At 32.5% G+C, this 26,310-nt stretch overlaps 1 protein-coding gene across 3 annotated transcripts; it reads left to right on the top strand.

The window, feature by feature from the left end:
* Window positions 1–5,484: 5,484 nt before the first annotated feature.
* On the top strand, window positions 5,485–25,706 carry LOC134696289 (large neutral amino acids transporter small subunit 1-like). Of its 3 annotated transcripts, none has more exons than XM_063557991.1 (11): window positions 5,485–5,583; window positions 11,166–11,813; window positions 12,848–12,973; window positions 14,378–14,477; window positions 15,319–15,363; window positions 17,803–17,926; window positions 18,870–18,973; window positions 22,702–22,798; window positions 23,356–23,505; window positions 24,868–25,045; window positions 25,550–25,706. In XM_063557991.1, exons 1-11 carry the CDS (start codon window positions 5,577–5,579, stop codon window positions 25,615–25,617), a joined length of 1,647 nt encoding a protein of 548 aa, XP_063414061.1. In that variant the 5' UTR covers window positions 5,485–5,576; the 3' UTR covers window positions 25,618–25,706. The 3 variants fall into 3 exon arrangements, with proteins under 3 accessions (XP_063414061.1, XP_063414063.1, XP_063414062.1); XM_063557993.1 differs by having other exon boundaries at window positions 5,530–5,614; XM_063557992.1 differs by lacking the exon at window positions 5,485–5,583 and adding an exon at window positions 5,752–5,960.
* Window positions 25,707–26,310: the final 604 nt, after the last annotated feature.

Here is a 26,310-nt window from a genome sequence, read left to right on the forward strand (position 1 = left end):
CGAGTATTGTCTGAACGTGTTAAGTCAAAGAAACTTGAAAAAAGTAAATAAACAAGATGGAGGAAAATAAATCGTTCTACATATATCTTTCGCCAAATTCTTTCGCAAATGACGAATTTTTATCGCCACAATTATTATTTTATCGCAAATTGCTAAAATGGCGACCGCCAGCGGAAACCCTGGATATGATCTTTCTAATTTAAATGCTAAATAAGAAATTTTACCCCATTTTCACGGTCCATTGAACATAGAAAATGATAGTGCAGATGGGGCATCTGTGTACTTTGGACACATTCTTGTTTGTCAATGTCTAAAATCTAGTGGGATTACTTTGCAATTTCTTATTTGCTACTCCTTATTTTCTGATGTTTTTTTTTACAATTTATTATATTAAGGTAAAAGACATAAATATTTTATTTTGGGGAAAAGTTTGAAATTAACAATTTTTGAATTATATTTTTTCTAACTTTAGTTTGAAGTGGCCATATATTATGAAAATTTATTATTATGAAACAATTTGTTGTGGTGCTAATATCATGAAGATTTTGTACTGAAATGTCAAATTAAAAACTTTAAACTTCTCATCTTGTTATTATATATTTATAGAATTCATGGGTTTTCTGCCATTGATTAATCGTATGATGTTGAAAAGTTTAGAAGAAACCATAATTGAAAACATTTGACTTATTGATGAGCCTTACAGCTATTGTAGATTTTGATTGTCAAGGCAGATTTACCAGGAAAAAAGTCATGTTGTCACACTTCCTGTACCTTTTCAAATAACAATACAAAAACAAAGAACATGATGGGTATACTAAATAAGTTATTTATACAATTATCATCTGTCCATCCACTGTAACTTTTATATTGTTATTGATATAGATTAACCCTTACCATGCGGTGACCGTCATATGACAGGCGTACCCAAATAACCGTTATTTGGCTCCAATGGCGTAATTTTAGAAGTCCACTTTATGATACTTATTTTAAAAGCTATGCATGTTTCGTCAACCTGAGGCTATTCATATTCACATTTCTCATGTATAAGTAGCATTTTGAGCACAAATACAGACTTGGAAAATTTAAATTGGCTAAAACTCAGTTTTCTGGAGGGTTGAGCTTCACATCTGTATCTTACTCAGGAAGTTCAGACACATAAAAAATGCAAAAATAGGGCAAACCCACGGCCATATAACTACTGATCGTTATTATTATTGAAATATGCATAGGAAACAACTTCTTCCGATTTTGTGTCCATTTGAAGTCAAAAATGGGCAAAAATCGTGAAATTCAGTATTTTTGGTCCAAATGACCTTCTGTAGACTGCTGAACCCGGTCAATTCCTTAACTAGGGTCCACTCTACATGCAGGCTACAGGTGGATACCTTTACCAGCATCCCTGGGTCTTCTGGGTAAAGAGAAAGAACGAAAAATCGTCAAAAATGACGCTTTTTGCACCTGATGGCCCACTCTGGCAAGACACTAAAAAATAAACCATCACAGTTTTATATGATGGACATTCAAAATTTGTATGAAGCTTTATGGCTAATCTAAATTATACCCTGTAGGAATTGTGTATAAAGGTCAAGTCAGATTACACGGCCAGTGTATGTCTTGAGTAATGTTTGATTCTGAATGGTCAAGGATGTCAAAGCTGACATTTGTTACTGTAAATTTCATTCAGAATATACAGAATCAATGAAATGTTAAGTTTACAAATTAGCTTGGTGATCATGAAATAAATACTGCCTTTTAGAAGAGTATCAATTTGTTATCATGTCTTGAAACGAAAGGAAAATTCCAGTCTCTATTTCCCACAAACAAAAAAGATAAATATAGTGTAAATGAAAGGGTAAGGTTAGGATTGGGGACCTTATTTGCTCTAAAATTGAATTGTTTTAAAATGATATTTGTAGAGATGTCTGTAGAATTTAACATTCCTTTTTAATTTTTTATACGACCGCAAAATTTGAAAAAAATTTCATCGTATATTGCTATCACGTTGGCGTCGTCGTCGTCGTCATCGTCCAAATACTTTTAGTTTTCGCACTCTAACTTTAGTAAAAGTGAATAGAAATCTATGAAATTTTAACACAAGGTTTATGACCACAAAAGGAAGGTTGGTATTGATTTTGGGAGTTTTGGTTCCAACATTTTAGGAATTAGGGGCCAAAAAGGGCCCAAATAAGCATTTTCTTGGTTTTCGCACTATAACTTTAGTTTAAGTCAATAGAAATCTATGAAATTTTGACACAAGGTTTATGACCACAAAAGAAAGGTTGGGATTGATTTTGGGAGTTTTGGTTTCAACAATTTATGAAGTAGGGGCCAAAAAAGGGCCCAAATAAGCATTATTCTTGGTTTTCGCACAATAACTTCAGTTTAAGTAAATAGAAATCAATGAAATTTAAACAAAATGTTTATGACCACAAAAGGAAGGTTGGTATTGATTTTGGGAGTTTAGGTCCCAACAGTTTAGGAATTAGGGGCCAAAAAGGGACCCGAATAAGCATTTTTCTTGGTTTTCGCACCATAACGTTAGTATAAGTAAATAGAAATCTATGAAATTTAAACAAGGTTTATGATCATAAAAGGAAGGTTGGTATTGATTTTGGGAGTTTTGGTCCCAACAGTTTAGGAATAAGGGGCCCAAAGGGTCCAAAATTAAACTTTGTTTCATCAAAATTGAATAATTGGGGTTCTTTGATATGCAGAATCTAACTGTATATGTAGATTCTTAACTTTTGGTCCCGTTTTTAAATTGGTCTACATTAAGGTCCAAAGGGTCCAAAATTAAACTTAGTTCGATTTTGACAAAAAATTAATCAGTTGGGTTCTTTGATATGCTGAATCTAAAAATGTACTTAGATTCTTGATTATTGGCCCAGTTTTCAAGTTGGTCCAAATCGGGGTCCAAAATTAAACTTTGTTTGATTTCATCAAAAATTGAATAAATGGGGTTCTTTGATATGCCAAATCTAACTGTGTATGTAGATTCTTCATTTTTGGTCCTGTTTTCAAATTGGTCTACATTAAAGTCCAAAGGGTCCAAATTTAAACTTAGTTTGATTTTAACAAAAATTTAAATCTTGGGGTTCTTTGATATGCCGAGTCCAAACATGTACTTAGATTTTTGATTATGGGCCCAGTTTTCAAGTTGGTCCAAATCAGGATCTAAAATTATTATATTAAGTATTGTGCAATAGCAAGTCTTTTCAATTGCACAGTATTGTGCAATGGCAAGAAATATCTAATTGCACAATATTGTGAAATAGCCAATTTTTTTTTTAATTAGAGTTATCTTTCTTTGTCCAGAATAGTAAGCAAGAAATATCTAATTGCACAATATTGTGCAATAGCAAGAATTTTTTTTAATTGGAGTTATTTTTCTTTGTCCAGAATCAACTTAAATCTTTGTTATATACAATATACAATGTATATTCACTTTTTTCTACCAACTGATAAATTAAAATAATCTTTACCATTCAGTGATAACAAGCATTTTTTTTTACATCTTAATATTTTATGATTTATTTAAATGAGTAGTAATTGTTGCAAACTCCATTAGAAATTTTAATTGAGATTAGTTTTGGAATAAGGGAAAGGGGGATGTGATTAAAAAAATAGGGTTCAATTTTTCCCATTTGAAATTTCATAAATAAAAAGAAAATTTCTTCAAACTTTTTTTTGAGAGGATTAATATTCAACAGCATCGTGAATTGCTCTAAGAGAAAACAAAAATTTTAAGTTCATTAGAACACATTCATTCTGTGTCAGAAACCTATGCTGTGTCAACTATTTAATCACAATCCAAATTTAGAGCTGAATCCAGCTTGAATGTTGTGTCCATACTTGCCCCAACCGTTCAGGGTTCAACCTCTGCGGTCGTATAAAGCTACGCCCTGCGGAGCAACTGGTTGTCTATGCATCAGTAAAAGGACAGGAAATCTAGTAATATGTCAAAAATGCAATTAATCTTAACAGTTGAAAAAAAACATGCATAACAACAAATAGAGTACACAGAAAGTATGTAATTGAATCTTCGACACCTGACCAAAACAACTTTATATGAAGCTTGTGATCTTTATCAATTTTGCCAACATGGTCCTAATTAGCATTTTCTTCTGAATGGCGTAAGAAAGAGTCAAGTTGGAACTTCAAGTTTATGCCAATGTTTACATTTCCTTTAAGCCATTTTGTAGATATGTAAAAAAATATATTACATAATAGTTCATTTTGGGGTTTCCATGACCACACAAGCCCAAAAACGTACACTACCTCGATAGTTCAAGGTCATAGTATTTAAATGTTCTATTCATTTGATTGTAAAATTGGCCATCTTTTCGTTAAATTTAACTACTGCTTTTATAATATTAATGATGTTGCCACTTTGATCTCCTATAAATGAAATGTTAGTGCTAAGTATGTCCGTGTAATAGATATAGGAAGATGTGGTGTGAGTGCCAATGAGACAACTCTCCATCCAAATAACAATTTAAAAGACTGCATTAAAAGTTGATTACATATATGATGAAATTTTTGTCAGTTATACAAGTGCAGCACAAGCTGGTGTGTGGGTCCTTGGGAAACATTACGTCATGAAATGTAAGATGTTGATACTTAGATATTTCATATTATGCATATAAAGAAAAGGAGTGTATTCAATCTTTAATGTATGTTACACCTTCGTGTTTTTTTCTTATTACAATCACCAGCATTTGGTACAGTGTAATCGTGTTTTGTACATGCTGCATTATGAAATGTCAAATGCACAGGAATGTGCAATTAACCATGAACTGATGACTGTGAAGAATGCAGAAGTATAGCGTCAATTGATGTACATGCATGCGCTACAAATGAGTTCTTTGATGTATGTTCCATGTGTTACTGTCATGGTAGATCGTTTTATGTAAAGGCCAATCTTAAGACGCTAACAGTACTTTGATGTGAATACTTTTTCCATTATTTATTATTAATGGTCAGATATTCAATTGTTTGATTAAAGCTATCAATTAATTAAAGTGGCAGTGTTAGATGTAAAATGGACAGGGACTAACCCCCATCCCCACCAAAATTTGGTAAAAAATATTGACGTAATTTTCATGGTCGTACTTTTAAAGTTTCAAATATTTATTGTAGGCGAAATTCGTTTGATTTACAAAGTTATTACTGCAGTGTCGAAGTGCATTGATAGAAGTAGGCAAAAATAAGTTGCCTTTTACGTGTACTAGATGCATGTGATATTTCTCGCTGGACGTTAACATGCAACAAAAATAAAGATCAATCGATTAATAAAGTTATCTTATCAACTATACATGACATACAGGGACTCTCTCTCCCTCTATTGCTCGCTCGCTCCCTTTTTATCGGTTTTGTAGGATTATGTTTAACATTATGTTTAACATTAGAGTACTATAGTATATTAAAGCGGAAACATATATGTTATTTTATAACAGCTTGGCAAGAAGGCGTGTTATTATTATTAACATTCCTTTCTTATTTTCTTGTCGTTTTTTTTTAAACAGTTTATATGGAGAATGTTACCCATTGAATAAATCTAGGTTGAAGACAAATGAATGAAAAGTAAGTCAACACGTTATTGTGTCTTCTTATGGTTAGTATTTTAAACTTTAAACTTTTTAACTTCTAAAATTAGAATTTTATATTCATTCATATTCATTCATATTATGTGACCTGCTATAACATTGAATTGATTCAGAACCCCTATGAAAAGATCGACGTGAACTTCAGCGGATAAGTCGCATATAAATTAGCTAGTTAGCTTTTACAGGTGATACTTCTGACTGATCACGATCAATATGAGTGATCACATTGACATTGTACTGACGTATTTGGATAGTAGTACTATAATTGTTTTCCTTACCCACGTGTATTTAATACCGAAAGTAATGCAGGCTGATGCAATATAAGTATACCATAGCAACATGAACCGTATTCAGGTAAGTTACAATATATTTCTATGGTTCATTTGTGTGTTTTTGTCACGGTAGAATTAAATAAAACAGAATATATATAATACTATTACTAAACGAATTGTTAGAATACCAAATTTAAAGTTATTTTGAAATGCTTGCAAAATGAGGTAGTTATACATATTCATGCATGTAGTTACGTCGATTTATTTTAAGCATTTTTATTTTTTTTATTTAATGTTTTTGTAAATATTCCGTTGGAAGAATTACATTGAGATAATTGTTACCCTATTTTTTCCCCACAAAGTTTCATCTTATTCGTTAATAATTGAATTAAGTACCATTTACATTACCGCTGCAGTTTCTGAACTGATCGGAAAATTTAGTGAGGACATTTTATCAATGAAGAACCATCAATGCAACACATGCAAGTGACTGGAAAAAAAGTTCTTACATGTCCCTGTAAAAAAGATATTGTAGACCTTTTGTCTTACCAAAGACTGCTTTGAGATATGTCGTTTTTTTTGTGTCGTGTTATTATTGTCTTTCTCACTTTAATAATCATTTACGTTTTAAGCAAAAGATGTTGAGTAAAACTGCTAATGTTATAGTACTTCAGCATAACACGTCTTTATGGTTTTATTTTTAAATCATCTTAGAAATGAGGAACAGCAAGATACATGTAGTAGCTGTAAAATGACGTCCCTTTTTCTTTTCATATAGACTACATTAACTGATATATAGAAAGTGACCCCACTTTAAGTTGGGTAAAACATGTAAATAATGAAAGTTTTAACTAAGTCTTTAGCAGGGTAAAATATATACGGTCAATATAGTTTCATGATATAAAGACATGCATGCAGTTATATAATATTAAATTGCAGACTATGCATTTATGATTACTGGTGCATCATGTTTTAAAAACGAACAGGTGCCACTGTTGCACTCAATAAATGCTTCATCGTGAAACATGACTACAGGTTTACTGACTTTTTTTGTAGATTTATGACACAATTTAAATCTGGGCCCATGCTTAAACTCTGCAATTTACATATGGACAGTTTCGTGTGAACAAAAGTGCAAAGATATAGTAAATTCAAATTTCGGAATTGCGTTTATCAACAACCACAAAAAACAACAACAAGAAAAATACAAATATATTTTAAATGTGTGAAGGGATTTTTCGTCTTTATATAAATGATCTTAATGGAAGACTACCATATGTCAATTGATCTGAAATTAATTTACAGAATATATATATATAAAAAAGGATGGACTTAACGTATTTCTGTATGTATTTCACTAATACTTTTGACGCAATATTTTGTGACGTCGTGATCATTTCTTTGAAACTAAAATTTTCCAAGCCTGAAGATGTGCAAAGGATGGGATGTCTGGCTTTTTTGCGTCACTTCATTCTTTTTTTTTTTTTTTTAACAAAGTGTTATTCAGCACCACTTTCAGATTTACATGAAGTGCACTGCATGTTTAGATTGCCTCACTTTCCCGCTGTCTATCAGATTTTGTCTTCCCTATTTTGGAACATTTATGATAGGATTAGTTGACATTTAGACATTTAGTTTGTATATAGTTGTCAATGTAATGGAATCTGATTCGACTGTCATACAAGGTTTAGCTAGCGTTCACACAAAAAGGTTTAATCCACCAGTCTGCACCAAGTTAGGAATATGACAGGTGTTATCAGTTCGTTTGATGTGCTTGAGCTTTTGATTTTGCCATTTGGTTAGCGACATTCCATTTTGAATTTACCTCAGAGTTCAGTATTTTTGTGATTTTACTTTTAGAAAGATAAGTACATTCTGAAATTCCAAAAATCGTTCAGAAGTGAATTATTAAATATTATTATTGATATAATATTATATGCGCGATATTAATACAGTAAAATACAAACCTTGTATAGTACATAAATGAAGTATTTTTTAAAATATGTTTTAATAAGTCGCTGTTATATGAAATAACTACTGCGATCAGTCGCCGATATTAAAATGCAGACTTGATTATAACTAATATGCTAAGTACTTTGAGATTACTTTTAGTAACTTGTTTATAAATGGACACGATCAAGGCCGTTTCCCCCTTTTTTCATCTTATTTCATTCATTTCAAAAACATGGTTTTATTTAAAACTCAATTAGTCCAGTCTTAATTTTAAATGATACCCAAATAATAATGGCAATGATGATTGTGTAGTAAGCAAGATAATCATATGACAAATGATACACACTTAAATGCATCATTCACATTTTTGCATCCACAATTTTCACCAGTTATCATTGCAGTTCGAGAGTCTATTTACTTCCTATAGAAACGTGTAAACATTTGTATAGCGTTTATCTTGACCAAATTTGATGTTCAAATTGACCATAAGATAAATTGATAAAAACTGTCCAACTATTTATAAGTATGTAATCATCGACCCGATATATATCTAGTTCGAAAACGTGCCTTATTCAATGCGTGTTGAGTACAATTCCCAGCATAAACAGAGAGAGATAAACTTATATTTTTACTGACAGAAAACATAAAAGACAAATAGCAAGAATAATATTGCCAAAATATTATGAAAAGATGATAAAAATGCGAATTGCTTACACCATTATCTTCAATTTTTTTTAAAAATTTGGTCGATAGTTGTCTCATTGGCAATCATACCAAATCTCCTAATTTTCGTTATTTAAAGTCATATCTTTAGTGGTCTGAGTAGCAGACAAGTCACGGATTATTCACAGCGTCCTTCACACGAATTTCGTTGAACTCATATTCTCGATCAACCTAATATATAGGGTTATTTGTCTTTAGTCACTTTCGTTGGTTGGTTGTCTAGATCAGACATGTGCATCTGATTGGGCTAGGTGTTCTATTGTCATATATCATTATTTTATTTTTGTCTATATTCATATCTATGACCATATATCCCAGTGAACTTGAACTTGCATACACATGACAACAAGACTTGCTTCGTGCCTAGATCTTTTTCTAAATATTGGTACAGATGGACAAGTAAAATCTTGAATAACATAAACAGTACCATTTTGTCGCACAAGATGCGCATTTCGACAATCAATGTCTATTAAAAAAAGAAGGACGAAAGATACCAAAGGCTCAGTATATGTGACGCACGAGGTCAAAATGGTTGAAAATTCTTACTTATCAAAAGGAGGAAGAGCTATAAACCAAAAAAGGACAAAAAAGTATAGTCAAAGCCGGGCAAGGAATCAGGGCTTTGCATGATACATTCCCTAAATTACAATAATTTAAAAAATTTTAATAACACAAAATCCGTATTTCATGCCAGTACAGAATTACATCTGGCTATACTGGAATAGTGACACTACCAGAGACTATCAGTCCAGCAGCAGAGGCATTGACCCAATGGTAACATAAAAGGTACCATTTTTTTCTGCACCAGATGCGCATTTCGACAAGCAGTGTCTCTCCAGTGATGCTAAAAGCAAACGCGATACTTCCTGTTTCTGCAATTACGCTTGAGCGTTCTTTCTATATATGTCACACTTGATGCTTACGTAGTTCAGTTTTTACGATACTAACATGGTTGAAAATAACAAAATTAAATAGGAATGTGTGTACTGTGTACTTTCACGACTAAAATAATTACTTCAGACGTTATCGCAATTATGAGTTGATTAATGTTATAATTCCTGAATGTCTTAGAAATAATATGCGCGTTATAAATTGTTTTTTTTTTAAAAACATCTTCTTTGATATTATCAGATTAGAGGTTTTGTCATTATTCTCAAATTCTGACCATGACATTTACTTAATATGGAACAAATATTAAAACAAATATTGGCAAGTGGCAGTCATTGACTGTCTTATAATCAGCATTCGTCTGACATTGTCAGACAAATTTCTTAAATTCTGGCCATGACAGTAACTGGTTCAAGAAACAAACACAGCGATGTCAAGTGACAACCATTATGAGTCTTTTTTTGCTTTTATTATACATGCTTGTTTTTTTTACGTTTTGATGATTTACCTTTTACGTTAATGTAATTTGGCTAGTACTGTATCTTTACCTGTGTCACCAACAACAAAAGCTTATCTAGTAGTCACCCGACTCAGTCCGTCATTTCGCCTGCCCGTCCGGAAAACTAAGGGTAGAAACGTGTCGACCAATATGTCTTGGCTTCCTTTTAATGGATTGATTCTATACTTGATCTGCAGATTTACGATAGTATATTGTATCGTGTAAGCGTGTAATCATTTTTTTTTTAAATCTGTCGTAAAGCTTCTTCCTGTTTGCCGATAGTATGACATATTTGCAACATTCATATTACAAGGATAATATTCGTAAAACTTTCTTTGTTTCCACGGAAGCGCATAATGCTATACTAGTATTCAGTTTGAGATTGATAGGGTTGAGTTTTAGCATACACCGGTGATGGATGCATAGCGCCAGCATGCTTGTAAGTTATGTCGCCTCTTTGTACGAGACTTATGGCTTTTGAACTTCTTCAATCTACTGTCATGTTATATCATATTATATCATATTGTTTATTTAACGGTATGGGTAAAGTGTTTGTTACGCTGGGAGGAAACTAGTTTCTACCCTAAGAAATATAAAAATATGTCAGAAATGCTAATGACGTTACGAAACAGTCGTAATTACATGAACTTCAAACAGGATGTTTAGCAATGAAGTTTACTGCATGACGGTTGATACGATTCCAAAGTCATTTTGAATAATGGACTGCAATGGGAACATAATGGTATATATTTTGAGAATCGGCCAAACCAATATATATAAGATTATTTAGAAAATGCTATTGATCACCACGAATATCAATACAGTCATATTACGATATAGATCATAATCCTCATTTCAACTGTTTTAACCTCCCTTGAACGAAAGTTTTGTCAGTTGCTTTGAAATGTAGATTTGAATACTATACTTTTATTTTCATTTTATTTTTATTCCAATCGACTAGATAATATTCATTTGAGTTTTACACGTGACAATGTGCATCATTTTATTTTTAATTGTGTAAACTGTTTGAAAACATAATCTATGCCCGAAAGTTCTTTTACCCATAGTTTATTAACAAGAGCGAACCAAAACACATCAAATATCTGATGATCGAATGACAAAGTTTTGTGACCTAGAAATGTACTAGGTAAGCGATGATTTGTAAACATGTATATATAGCATGTCGGAAATTAATCTAATTGATATCGAAATTTTGTCTTTCAGGTCAACTTAATGTAGTACAGGAAAATAAAATGGAAGAAATTACGGAACAAAACGGTATGAAATCTAGAGGAACACCAGAAAAGACATCACCCATGTCAAATGGGAGTTCTATTTCAAATGGAATATCAAATGGTGCTGGCAATGGGTTTGCAATGACAGACTTGACAAAAAGAACAAGTGACGTGTCGGATAAAAATGGCAAATTATTGCCTAAACAAGATAACCTTGTAGTAACAACTATCAGATTAAAACCACAAATTGGATTATTTCAAGCAGTGTGTATAATTGTAGGAATTATAATAGGATCTGGTATTTTTGTTTCTCCTGTTGGAATTTTACTTAATGTTAAATCTGTAGGTATGTCCATAGTGATGTGGACAGTATGTGGTTCATTCTCTACTCTATGTGCATTGTGTTTTGCCGAACTTGGAGCATGTATTCCAGAGTCTGGTGGGGAATATACATACATTCGGAGAGCATTCGGTGATTTTCCGGGATTCATTGCCATGTGGATTAATTTTGTTGTTATTTGTCCAGTATGTATTGCTGCCTCTTGCCTTATTTTTGCAACATATATTTTGAGACCCCTTTATGGGGACTGTGAACCACCGTCTACCAGCATACGATTGTTAGCAGCGTTAATTATATGTGAGTATTCAAAATTAGTTATATCCAAATAAATAAGAGAACCGATGGAGTTACCATTGCTGTTTACTGTGCTTTTAATATTAAACTGTTTTTGCTTCTTTTAAGACTGTACAAAAGAGGGGTCGAGGCGAAAGATACGAAAGCGACATTCAAACTCATAAGTCGAAATTGATCTGAAAATGCACTGACTGAAACAGAAAAGACCAACATGCAAACATGTACAAAACACAACATAGAAAAACAGACCGATAAACACGAACCCCTCCACAATTGAGGTGATATCGGTTGCTCTGGAAGGGTAAACTGATTCTGCTTCACAGGTACACTGCAACTGTCATGTTTGGTGATAAGTCTTGTTTGTTTGGTCACATTCGCATTCGGGGAAAAGAGTACGCGATTGTAGTTGCGACAATCCAAACGCCATCTTTGAACCAGATTCAGTCCATAACGATCAACCGTGAATGGATTCGATTTATTCGAATATCTGTAGTGCAAAATGAATTCTGTTCTTTTGTTCGTTTGTTTTTATATTTGATATAAATGTTTACTATAATTTGATCTGTTATTTTTGCAACGATATTATTAAGGCACAATGATAAAATGTAGTAACATAATAATGTTATTTATGTATGATTTGTATACTTGTTGTGCAACACGAACAATAATGTATTTTTAATTATTAGATGAAGAAGAAAAGAAGTCCAAAATACGATGTTTGAATTTCATATCAAATACTGTTATATTCGCAATTAAAATCAAATTTTAAAAATGTTTAAAAACCTATAACACAAAAATTGATTTGAATTTTTGGAAAAAAAATTAGTTGATTAGTAAAACGTGTTCAATCATTCAGTCGTCAAAATTAGCAAATAAAACATAAAGACCCAAAAATCATCACTTTTAAATTTTGTGAAACTTGAGCTAGTCTGACATTTCAATGTTTTACTGCAATTTGTTGCATAGTTTTCTTGTTCTAGTCATTCAATCATACTAGTTTTACTAGTACATCATAACGATTTTATTTTATGTTTTAGGTTTACTCATCATTGTTAATTGTGTCAATGTAAAGTGGGCAACAAAAGTTCAGATAGTCATCACTGCCAGTAAACTTATAGCTTTATTTATGATTATTATCATCGGCTTTGTCTATATAGGCAAGGGTAAGTCATAACAACAAAGTGGACTGTATAGACTGTTAACATTTGTACAGCCCGAAAGTATCAGTGTAATATTATTTTCAGTTGAAAAATACAAAGATAAAATAATTTACACTTTAACAAGTAACAGAAAACCTACGTTTTAAAAAGGCTTCATATACGTGCGTCTATTTTGTTTTTCACTAGAAACGTTATTTTATAGGCCTAAAAGAACGCCATTTAATTTGCCATGTGAAAAAGGAACCCACTTTTTTATTGATTTATTGCTACAACCAAATACACACCGAAAAGCAATTTGTCAGATTTTTACCAGTATAACTTTTTGAAGACCTCAACATGTTTGTAAGCAGGTTTTTAGTTATTCACGAATTGGTTAAATCAAAGAATACCACTAACCTAGCATACTACTCACCTAGCATACCACTAACCTAGCGCTTGCAAAAAAACGTCTTGATATAACTCTAATATATATACGTTAGTCTTCATAGAAGACCGTTTATTAATTTGGTTAAGATTGAGAAAACATACAGAAATAAAACTCATAAAAGATGGCAGAATTTTAAAGCATCCCTTTTCCCAATTAAACCAAAATCTTAGTGTTTCAAGAAATCTGTGTCTCGTTTGCTTCTATATTATTTCCATATTTTCGATTTAAGTAAGTAAAGCATGGAGTTGCATTATATCGTGTCTTTACAAAATGTCGACCACATGCAGGTTTTGATGGAATGATTGAAATGCTTAAAAGGGCATTGATATTCGTGTTTTAAGTCTGTCCTATTAATGTTATGGATACATATTTGTACATCTGTGTAGTCTGTCAACTACTGATGACATTCAGCTTGCATATAAATTGGAAATCTTGACGAATATAGAACGATCTTGATAGAAAAACAGACATCAATTAGTCAAAATAAATAAATAATAGTTTTTTTTATCCTTTAATCGATTTTCCTATCACATTATAAAATCCTTGACTATAATCATAGTCCTTATCGCATTTCTTAATGTCCCATTAAGTTACATACCAATTAAAATGATAAGATTGCTAATTGTTTTTACAAGTTCTTGATACTTTGTCTACCTAAATAAAGTATACATATAATTTTTATTTTACAAAAGTAAAAGAGGAATGCCTATGCTAGCTTTACCACAACGAAATTGATCTTTTATTAAAAATATGAATAAATGTTGATATTCGTCCTTAAGTTGTTGATAACAATGATACACTATGCAGCCGAGAGTATATGGCTAATAAAATCCTCACTTTTATTCATATGTTTAGCCGACTTTGACGTTGTCCACAACGCGCAAAATTTGAATATAACGAATAAAATACAACGGAAACAATGAATTCTTTTTCTTTCTGTAAAACTATAAACTTTAGACAGCTCATGGTCTTTGTTTCAGGTCATGTAGAGAATTTCTATAATTCATTCGAAGGGAGTGATTATAGTGCTGGTGCTATCGCCATTTCATTCTACTCAGGATTCTGGGCATTCGGAGGATGGTAAGTCACTAAGTAAACCGGTATTATAGAGTCAAAAGTTATCAAAGGTACCAGGATTATAATTTAATACGCCAGACGCGCGGTTACATTAGACCCAACAGTGACTCTCATATCAAAATAGTTATAAAGCCAAACAAGTACAAACTTAAACAGCATTGAGAACCCAAAATTCACAAAAGGTTGTGCAAAATACGACAAAGGTTATCTATTCCTTGAAAATCCTTAGTTTTTCAAAAAAATCAAAGATTTGTAACAGGAAATTTATAAAAAGGACCATATAATTGATATTCATGTCAACACCGAAGTGCTGACTACTGGGCTTGTGATACTCTAGGGGACGAAACATCCACCAGCAGTGGCATCGACCCAGTGGTGTAAATAGTTATCAAAGGAGTCAAGGGATTTTCTTAACTTAATTGTACTGTCGGTTCGACAAATGTATCTTTTGCTATTCCATAGATCGAGATTAAAAAGAGAAGGTTTCAAGTCTTCTTAAAATAGTTGAATTCTTCACATATCCCTGTGCATACCCCAAGTTATACATCATTCTGTTATTGTCTTTATCGATAACTCGATTTTTTCAAGACTTAGGTAATTTTTTAAAAGAGGTCGAATGCCATTGGTGGCCTTCAGTTCTTTGGAAGGGTTGTTATCTCCTTGACACATTCCCCATATTCATTAACTTTGATAGAGACATTATATTCAAAACATGATGTTGTTTAATATTGATTTATTTTTAAAAGTTTGCTTACAAATGGTAACGATAATTCTGTACGATTTACTTTTTTGTATTGTATGCAATTGTACTTATTATCATGCTTAATTACTTTTCATACTTCAGGAGTTACCTTAATTTTCTCACAGATGAACTTTTAGAACCTCACAAGTAAGTGTGTCATACAATTATCTAATATCTTATCACCTTTTCGAACTTTTTCATCAAGTCCTCTCATACCTGTTGATATCAGGGATATAATATTCTGCCTAGTGTATTGTGCATTTAAAATCTTAAACTCGGTCACAATTCTGACTGTTTCTCATGGTTATAACTTTTCAAACATTATTTTTCGGCAAAAAGTTCATTGTTTCCTAATATTCATAGACCCAAACAATCTATGATTTATGAGAATCAATCTTGTACGGTAGTTGTACGTGACCAGTGATAATCTTAGTATTGGCTTTTCTCATAACACTCTCATGATGAGACTTGGATTGTTGACATGATGATTATATCTTATCTTTAAGTACCGGTATTGTTAGCAATATAATCTTAAGAATACTAACACATCACTCACAAATGTATTTCAGACACTGATCAAGTTCAACCAAAAGTATATGCAATGACTTAACTTAAATCAAATACAGGTCTAGGGAGTACCAGTAGTTATAACATTATTTATACTTTATCATGTTTCTATTGTCGAATGGTCCATATCGTTCTCCTCAGCTATTTAGAAAAACAGCTGTAACGCAGCTACATAGCCTTGCAAAGAATTGACCCGACTACATAAAGTTCATCCGGACCTTTAAGTTTTGAGTTTAAGCGTTTATTTTTCATAATTCATATCTTCTTAGTACTTCTGGTCAGAAATACCTAGTCTGTGTTGTAGTCCTAGAACATCATATTTGCTTATTTATTTACTTACTTAGCCTGTCAGTATCTTTAACCTATCGCTTTTACTACTGATTTTGGTAGGTCACTTTGTTAAGAGATTCGAATTTTCCAGTAATGACGGCCTCTTTTTGATAACCGGTAAACTTCAATCAATGTTAGTTGTGGAGGTAAATTCGCCTCTTATTACTTTTTGAACGTATGTGTATTTTCAATATATCTCTTATTCTTCTACCATTTATGCTTCGCGTTATCAAAATCATCGTGTTTGTATTTTTTGCAGTTCGAATATGTCCCACAAAAAGTTATTTTTTCAGTTTTGATTGATCATGTAGTATAACAAGTTTGGGTCCTAATGAAGGTTTAGATCATTGAAGTGTTGCCGTTTGGCCCAATAGATAAACAAACTTTCAGTTGAGATTCCAGTTTGAATCTCAGAGGTGATTGAATGTTCTTCGAGGTTTGATCTGCACTTTTTTCTCTCGATAACTTGTATTTTGTGGACTATAAGCTTTAGATAATCTGGAAGTGTTATTGTTGATCAACATTTTTCTTCTTTTTATATTTATTAGTTCACTTTCCGCGATTAAAATGATATCTTCTAACCTAAATTAAATAGTTCATAGCTGATCACATGCATCCCATCAATTTGAAAAAAAGGATACCAATTTTTAACAAATACATGAAGGAAACAAGGATTATGATTTCGTAATGACATCGTGCGTTTCGTCTACACACCACGCATCAGTTGGACTTGAGTCAACAGTTGGATAACTGAATAAAAAAAGCGATGTTGAATAGTTTGAAGTACCAAAATTGTGCCGATAAATCTTCCGCATCATTTGAAATACATTAAGAAATTCATAATGACGAAAAGATGCGAACAAATCAGTACGTCAAAAGTGATTGTTTCATCTTTCCAATTGTGAATGGTACCTCTCTCTATGAAGCAGCATCCAATCAGCATCTGTATATAGTGTATATAAATCTCCCAGTTGATACGATATTTCAGAGCTTTCATTTCGTGTCATGATTTTCTTGGTACCAGATTGTTGCTCACAAGAAATTTATGGAACCAGGTGTCCCTAGTGTTAAAGCAGTGTCATCTTATCAAGAGTTTTACGGACGCTCACCGAATTTGTTTTTACCATATGTGCAACACGACGATTGCCACAAGAGGAAAAAAAAGCTGCTTACTCTTGAGAACATCGATTATCTGAGATCATCCTTGGTTGGGGTTCGTGTTGCTCAATTTGAGATTCAGATGTAGTGTGACGTCGTGTTTTTATTGTTGTTCGTTTGGTCATGAGCTTGTCGTTTTTTTAATCTCTACCTTTTAATTTCACTTTCCCCTTTGATATATTCTTTCCTCTTTTCATTAGTTCATCTATCCAGTTTGTTGGTCGTTATAGTATTCAGGTTTCTCAACTTACTGGAGACTGTTTCCATGCTTTGTTCTATTGATCACATGTGTTGGAATTGTAACAGGTGGTGACACTCACAACTGAAGCAGACTGTATATCTGCATGGTAGTCGGCAAAGTTTACCTTGCCGACGCCATATTTTCATTCTTCGTTTTTTTTTTTTTTTTTTTTTTATCTTTATTAATCGGTACACTACTGTTGCCTAACTTTATAAAATGAACGAATTTCAATCACTTCTTATTTTAGGATGCAATGCTTAAAAACTAACACTATCTTTCTTGTTTTGTAGGAATCTCCCACGTGCAATAATTATTTCTATGTCAATAGTGACAACAGTTTACATTGTTGCAAACATAGCTTATTTTTCTGTGTTGTCACCTATTGAGGTTATCAAATCATCGGCTGTTGCAGTGGTAAGTCTCTAGGATATTAGTGGCAAAGTTATAGAACGCCTCTTTGATGTTACCATTACATTATTTAAAGTAAACAAAATCAAATTCTGAAATCAATCTCACGAATAAACTTATTTATTACCTACATAATAAACATTTTAGTCTTTTGCTGGTTCTTTGAAAAAAATGTACTAAATATTATACGAAAATCATCATCCAACGTAAGTGGTATGTAGGGCATACCTAATTAACGGGCGAATGGTATATGAAGTTTCACCTAATTTTATCCATATAAAACAAGAGATGCTGTAAAATGGACAATGAGGTAATTATCCAGACAACCAATGAATAGGCTGTTGACTTTAAATGATTGTGGTCGCTCAAACGTACCCATACTATGGGACAGTGGTGCAACCGCACATCTTAAGAAAAAAACTACAAACATCATTTTGAAATAACAAGACCCATCGATGAGTTGAACAGGAAGTACACAAAACAATTAAATAGGAAGAACATTTTTTTTTACCTTAGAGTATTTGCTGTTACTGAAAAAACAGTTCAAAACCAATTACAAATAAAGATAAAGTTTCTAATAGTACACATTCACGGAATGTAGTGTGAAGACTCAACCCGAGAAAAGCATGACCCTAACGCAATGTCAAAACTAATGTTACAGGACAGTGAAATCTAAAAATCAAAACGATTTTGTTTGGATTAAATATTATGAGCCTGGTGTCTTTGTTTAATTTTTAAAACCACGGGATCGATACTACTGTTAGAAGACATTCCGCCCCCATCGGTAGCACAAATATGAGATATTTATAACATTGTAATATTCTGTAAATCACATGTTTATTTAAGACTCTAATACTTGTTGTCTTTCTTTGTTTTGACATAGCCAATGACAACAGTATATTAAAGTACATTAACCTTTTTGTTGACTGTTTTTGTTTTTATCTTTCAGACGTTCACAGAACATACAGTGGGAAAGATTACTTGGTTGATACCGATTTTGATCGCTATATCTGTAATGGGTTCAATGAATGGCACAAGTTTATCAATGTCAAGGTATGTCATGTGTACTTTAAGGATAGTGACCATGGTGGAACGATTATTATAATGTCAGACAGTGTTTTAGTATCACAAGTGCAAAAAGTACACTTTAGTCTACATCTATCACAACAGAATAAAAGTTATTAAAACAAATACATTTTACTCTTTGACAGGTGCAACAAAAACGGGATTATGGTACTCATTAGGGGCGTAAATACAGCAATACTTTTGATGTCGCAAATGATTCTATAGAAAAAGGACTTTATACTTTGAAATTACCTTTCTCGTTTAACGTCTTTTAAGTGGCGTTCTCGCGTAATTTCTTGTATTCTCCCATCGATCAGTCTTTTAATCTCTTAAGATTACTGTATTTACAACAAAAACTTTCAAAAGGTCAAAACATAACAGCCAAATCAGGACACCTCATAAAATCAGGACAATGCATAAAATCAAAACAATCCATAAAAATGGGAAATATAAATACAATTTACTTAATGGCATGTTAATGAAACAAATATAACTACATCATGTAAAAGAAGTAACAAATGTTATTCGACAACTTGAAATTGTATGACAGATATCAATTGATAAGTTTGAATTGCTCTCATAGGCGAATGCAAAGGGATGGGGGCTGCTTCCTTGCGTGGAAAAAGTTGGTTGATTATATAGGGAATATGAAGAATAACTGGAGCAGGCTCTCTCTTAGGGCAGTCAGTGGGCCCCCTTGTGACAATTTCTTTATCCGTCACTGGCTCTGTAAAGTCGATGTTCGGAATTTGCATGTTGTTTTCTCAGGCAAAACAAAGCAGACTTGTATGGTATAAAGAAATAGTGTAGGTTCTACATGTTCTTTTTATTGATTGATATCAAATACAATAATCACTGATATTCTCCAATATTTCAATAGTAAAACCAGTCTGAAACATAATTTGAAACATTGTTTAAACCTTTAATCTACATTTAACAAACAAAGACGTATTAATACTGAAAACTGCGACTTCAATTTTTCCAACATCGTGCTTTCATATATTTATTAAACTTAACCACTTATTGCATACATTTATAAGTAAAAATTACAAAAAATACCGAACATCGAGGATAATCCAAAACGGAAAGTGCCTTATCAAATGGCAAAAAACGAAAGCTCAAAAACATGTAACGAATAGATAACAAAAATCATATTACTGACTTGGTACATGCATTTTCTTATGTAGAAAATGAGGAATTAAACCCTACTTTAAAGCTAGCTACACCTCTGACTTGTATGACAGTCACATAAAATTCGTTTATATTGACAACAATGTTTCATGTGTATGATCAAAACAAAACAGACACAATGGACAAAAGCACCAATACGGATACAGTAGACAACACTGTACCAATCCCAATCACCATAAACACAATTAAACATACCAACAAGAAAATCAAAAAGGCACACAGACAAAGCACACCATAGATATGATCTCAAAACCTGAATTGTTATGATTTTTACAAACCAAAGAGATATCAAAAGAAATTTCTCAGCTTTATCTTAGATATATATTAAAACAAAATTGAGGATGCGAATAGACGAGACTTTGAAACTGTTCCAGTTCCTCCTCAGCATTGGCGCCTTGTCTATTCACTCTACTGTGTACTGTAATGAATGCAATAATGCCTTCACTATTGTCAGTGCGACCTTGTCTTACATCATATCTGTTTATTGTTATATAGGAATATGATCGTATATCATCAAGCTTATATTTGAATCTCAAGGTCAAAGCTTAGATCAAAGATTATCTTAGTAGGACATGTGATTGTTCGGATTGTCATGTATACTACATAATAAGAAATCAAAGAGTGGTCATTGACATCGGGTTTATTGAACTTTTCAAATAACTTCGTCATCCTAAAGATTTCTGATGTATTTGCGTTTCTTAACTTTAAAAAAGAAGATATGGTATGATTGCCAATGAGACAACTAACCACTATCCACAAAAGACCAAAATGACACAAACATTAACAGTTATAGGTCACTTTATCCTAAAATGTATGGAAAATATTAATAGTGTTTAGAAATAATGAAATTTAAAATCGTAGAATCCAGTTTTTATTAAAATTACTTTTGTCGCTGTATCACTTTCGAACGTTTTCACACTTTCTCTTTTTCAAATTTCGACTTCAAATTTCTCGGAAGTAACATACCCTCTTCTCCATCGTATGATGTCTACATACCTAAGTTGATACGTTAAACCCGTGAGTGTTCACATTTTGTGGACTTCGCTAACAGGGGTGTGCACAATTTACATAAATTTATACAACAGAGTAATGAGGAATAACGACTGTAATTGACATAACGTTAGTTGTATGACCAATATCACGAATTAGTTAATAAATTCAACAGAAGTAAACGGTGCTCAAATGTATGTCATAAAGCGATTGAGGGAATTCAGGTTACAAACTAATCTGATGGAAACAAAATCAACTATTAGAGGAAAAAAGGAACACTGAAGTGCAACAAAAAGAAAACTCCAACATACGACGATTGAAGTACAGCCCTTGCACTCACCAAAATACATAGAGACGAACTTCTTGATAACAATTGCCATTATCCTGACATGGTATAGGACATTTTGATTTAAAAAAAATGGTGGTTTGAACTTTGTTATAGCTAAAATGACAACACTACGTGACAGAAATATGACACAAACACACGCAAGAACATGAATCACAGAGAAACGCAGAAACAAATAATAATAATAGTCGACACAACATGTAAACTGCAGAACAACAACTTACAGATTCCAACAGCAAACACCAATCGTCCAAACAACGATGTCATGAATTGTTTGGACTACAAACGACACGCCATAACAGATTATCCAACCGGAACCATAACAGAAGCAGCAATGTTGGATGTACAAAATACCGTCGTATAGCAATGTAAATTCACAGGAACACTGAAGTGCAACAAAAAACAAACTCCAACATACGACAATGGAAGTTTTAAACGACATCGATTGCCTATACAGCCCTTGGACGCTCCAACATACATATAGACGAACTACTTGATAACAGTAATTATCGGGAATATGATAATGATGGTATTGCATGCAATTTCATAATTATTTGGACAACAACTGGTAGCTGATACGATGTGTAGGTGTCTCAACTTAAAATATACATGTGTTTCGCGATCTTAGATAGTCGAATACCTGGATAGTTCCCTGTACTATAAGTTCACCAAACGTGTGCTATTCCAAATTGTGACAGTTTGTCTGACTGTCAATAAGCATGGCGGATGGTACAAGTATAGCAAAGCAAGCTCAATCTGTGGTATTAACTGTTCTTCTTGGAGCTCAAAATATTCCCTTTTGTTTGTTATCTTGATGTGTCTCTTTCTATTCGATTTACGCGGTCAATTTGAACATCGCTAAACTATGGTTGCTTTAAGGTTTTGTAGGAATACGAGAGCCAAACGCCCATGAGCATTTTGAAAAGTTGGCAGGTATGGTTCTGTATATGCATGTACCAAGTCGGGAATACCGGTATAACAGTTGTTATATATTCGTTTGATGTGTTTTTGATTTTCCAGTTGGTTAGGGACTTTCCGTTTAGAATTTCCCTAGGAGTCCGATATTTTTGTTATTTAACTTTGTATATTGATGATACATACTAATTTTATATTTGTATGTTAATGAGGTATTTGGAGGAGCTAATCAGATATGATATGCAATGACACAAGTAAATACTTTTATTTTCAGGTTGTTTTTCGTTGGTGCCAAAAACAATCATTTGCCTAGTATCATTTCAATGATTAACTGCCGTTTCCTTACACCAGCTCCTTCTCTGTTAATAATTGTAAGTTTATTTACTTCAAGTTCATTATTTTCAAGGTCGTTTTTCATCTCATACGTTCTACTATTCAGTGACTACTGGTGCTAACATCTAAACTCACTCAACAGAAGTTACTATCTTAGTTATAGTAAAGTATTATGAAGTTACAATTTAAAGCTGAAATGTATCATTTGAATCACGTCAATAAGTAAGAATCTACTATGTGACAGATGATTCCCTTGGTGATCGAAACTTCATAAGCTTCTTTCTGGTGAAAATATGCTTACCATGTCGGAGCACCTCGTATAACTCGTTTTGGACTTCTAAATAGTAAATGCCAATCCAATTGTTTATTTCCCACATGAGTTGTCTCTTTATATATATGATATTTCTTCATACTTCGGTATAATATCTAAAATTAAGAAAGGACATATTTTTATGATATATTTTATCTGATACTAGTAATATAAACGTTAACAAAGTGAAATTATATAGTTTATTTGAGCATAGTTTTTACAAGTTTGGGTTTGATTCTTTTAATTGAATGAATTTGACAACGCTTGTTATTCTTCTGACTGTAGTTGGTCCTGACAATTATCATGCAGGGATTTGAGAATATATTCTACCTTATTGAAATGATGGGATTCAGCTTTTGTACAGTTCTTACGTGTGTCTTTGCTGGTCAGGTTTATCTACGATACAAAGAACCAGATTTAAAACGACCAATAAAGGTATGTTCTTATCTTGCATTCGGCATTATTTATTGTAAACATTTCGAGCAAATCATATTTTTTAAGACACCAATTATTATTTACATAAACGTCTTTTTCAATATTTAAAACAAACTGGCTCATGAATAGTACTAATGAGAGGATCATGTAAATGACATGTTTAGAAATAACATTGAAATTAGAAGGAGATAACTGCGAAATTCTAAATTTATTCCCAATTTACACTACCTGAATTGCTGTAACTCTAAATACAACAAAACTGTTATGTTGATATGACTTTTGAACAGTGGTATACTACTGTTGCCTTTCTTAATAATTTGATTGACACGAGCAACCCATATTCGTGATAACATTATAGAGTATTTGGTATTATTGAAACAAAACGTTAAATAATACAGATGAAACAGTGACATTAAAGATAGTCCAGTGTGTTTTTTTATTCTGCTTCCTGTTACAAATCATGGACCTTTGATGTATTTTACAAACAGGCACGTCTATTGTAAATTCAAATGTTTATATGTATAAGCTTTTTGACTTAACTTCCGATTGTGCTAATTAATATATTTTACCCAGCAGTGTGTGTAATTTATAGCACAATATAATGATTTAATAATAAATAGTGTGCGGGGGGTACTAAATTTACCATACATTGTTAAAAAAAAAGAGGCATCAGAGAATAACAGGTAGAAATAAAACTCAAAAGGAGCGAAAGATAACAATGAAACTCATAAATCGAGAGTAAATTGACAACGCCATGGCTAGCTAAAAAAACAAAAGGACAAACAGACAAATAAAAGTATACAAGACACAACATAGAAAATCAACGACTGAGCAACACGAACCTCACTATGAATTGGGATGATCTCTGGTGCTCTGGAAGGCTAAGCAGATCCTGCTCCACATGTGGCACCAGCCGTATTGCTCATGTTATTTCAAATCCGGTATAAAGTCTTATTCGGTAGGTCACATTAGTGAAAAGGGAACGGGACTGTTGTTACGACATATGGAACATATATTATATCATCTGTAGAACGGATATTCAAGAACGGTCAACCAACTCAAGAGTCAAGGATAATCCTATTGAAAAACGAGGAAGAGAAAACTGTATAAAATGAAAATAGCACTGTCTAAATTGCATTCGTTTGATGGTTTAATTTGATATATATTCAGAAGAAACTTTTAAAGCCGAGTATTCGAGCAAATAACGTATATATACAAGAACAGAAACACATGTAATGTTTTATGTCAGACCAGAAGGGAAATTAAAGTAATGATCAAATCCATCTAAGGTATTGGTTTCTTTTCTTAATCAATTTATAAATGGACAATAGTATTTAAGTAATTGTATTTTTTCTCTTTCAGTTGCCAATACTGCTCCCGATATTCCTTTTCTTAATCAGTATTGTATTACTTGCAATGACAATTGTGCAGAGACCAAATGAAAGTCTAACAACACTTTTGATAATGGCTCTAGGCATTCCATTCTATATAATTGGTGTTGGTTGGAAATCCAAACCCAAATCGTTTGAAAGATTAAATTGTAAGTATGTGTTTAATGTAATTGTGAATGTGGTTAATGTTATGGTAATGCACAAGTTGTATTTGTTTGTTTTACGATCAATTGTTAACCGTTTTTGAAAATGTGCTAGAAGTATTCCGTTGTGGAATCCGAGTCGTTTGTCCAATCACAAGTAATGATAAACAATTGCTTAGAATCAGTACAGATAATATATGCATTAAAAATCACCGTTGATGCTTGTTAAGGTATTATTCGACAGTAAAGCCATTAATCCTGAATTGGTTAACAACGTCTAGGCTTTTTCTAAGGTCACATTAGCAAAACTGGTATGTTGGATTATACGGAGGTTACGACATTTGGAAAAGAAATGTATATCTTACACTTCCCTTTTTTTGCAAATACACAAAATAAAATGAAGCAGAGAAAATAAAGCGTTGACATTTCACTGATTCTGTATTTTTGTATATTAAACATTCAAAAATAACTAGCGAAATATTAATTGTGTAATGAAACCTTTTATTTTAGATAAAGTGACTGTTCTAATACAGAAAATTCTGATGGTTGTACCTCAAGATAAAGATACGGCATGGTAGCAATATATTTGTGTTCATAAAAATAGTATAGATCTTGATATGTCTGTGTTATGTATTGTATCAATATTAATTATAAAATATTGTTTGAGTCTTTGTCTTTATTATATTACTTCCAACGTATTATAATGACATTTTGCAATATGTTGATAAATTGTATAAGCTATTGTATCCTGAAATTGAACCTGCAAAGATATTTACTAGATGAACATATAAGATGAGCATATTTATCTTGATATTGCTGTTTTTGTCTGTCATAAAGAATGATAATTTCACCTTCATCCTGGTATCTATGATGAGTTTATTTACAACCACTGGGTCGATGCAGCTGCTGGCGAATGTTTCCTCCCCGGTGATAGCACCAGCTCCGTAGTTTGCACGTTTACATGTGTGTGTTGACATGAAGTGTCAATGATATGGGCATAAGTGTAAAAGTTTGTTTGCAACTGTTTAAACAAAAATTTGCCAGAGGAATAGCTATTTGTTGCTAAACCTTTCGGAATGTTTGGACCTAAATGCTCTTTAAATATCTTTATTATTTAAACTGTAAAGAATATTTTGATTCGAGCGTCACTGGTGAGTACTTTTTATGAAACGCGCGTGCGTCTGGTGTTCAAAATTCAACCCAGGTATCTGTGTTGTGTGTTTTTATTTACCATGCATTATTAAAATTTGCATTGATGTGATGGCATGGTA

The sequence above is a fragment of the Mytilus trossulus genome, chromosome 14, assembly GCF_036588685.1.
Source record: "Mytilus trossulus isolate FHL-02 chromosome 14, PNRI_Mtr1.1.1.hap1, whole genome shotgun sequence".
Lineage (NCBI taxonomy): Eukaryota > Metazoa > Mollusca > Bivalvia > Mytilida > Mytilidae > Mytilus > Mytilus trossulus.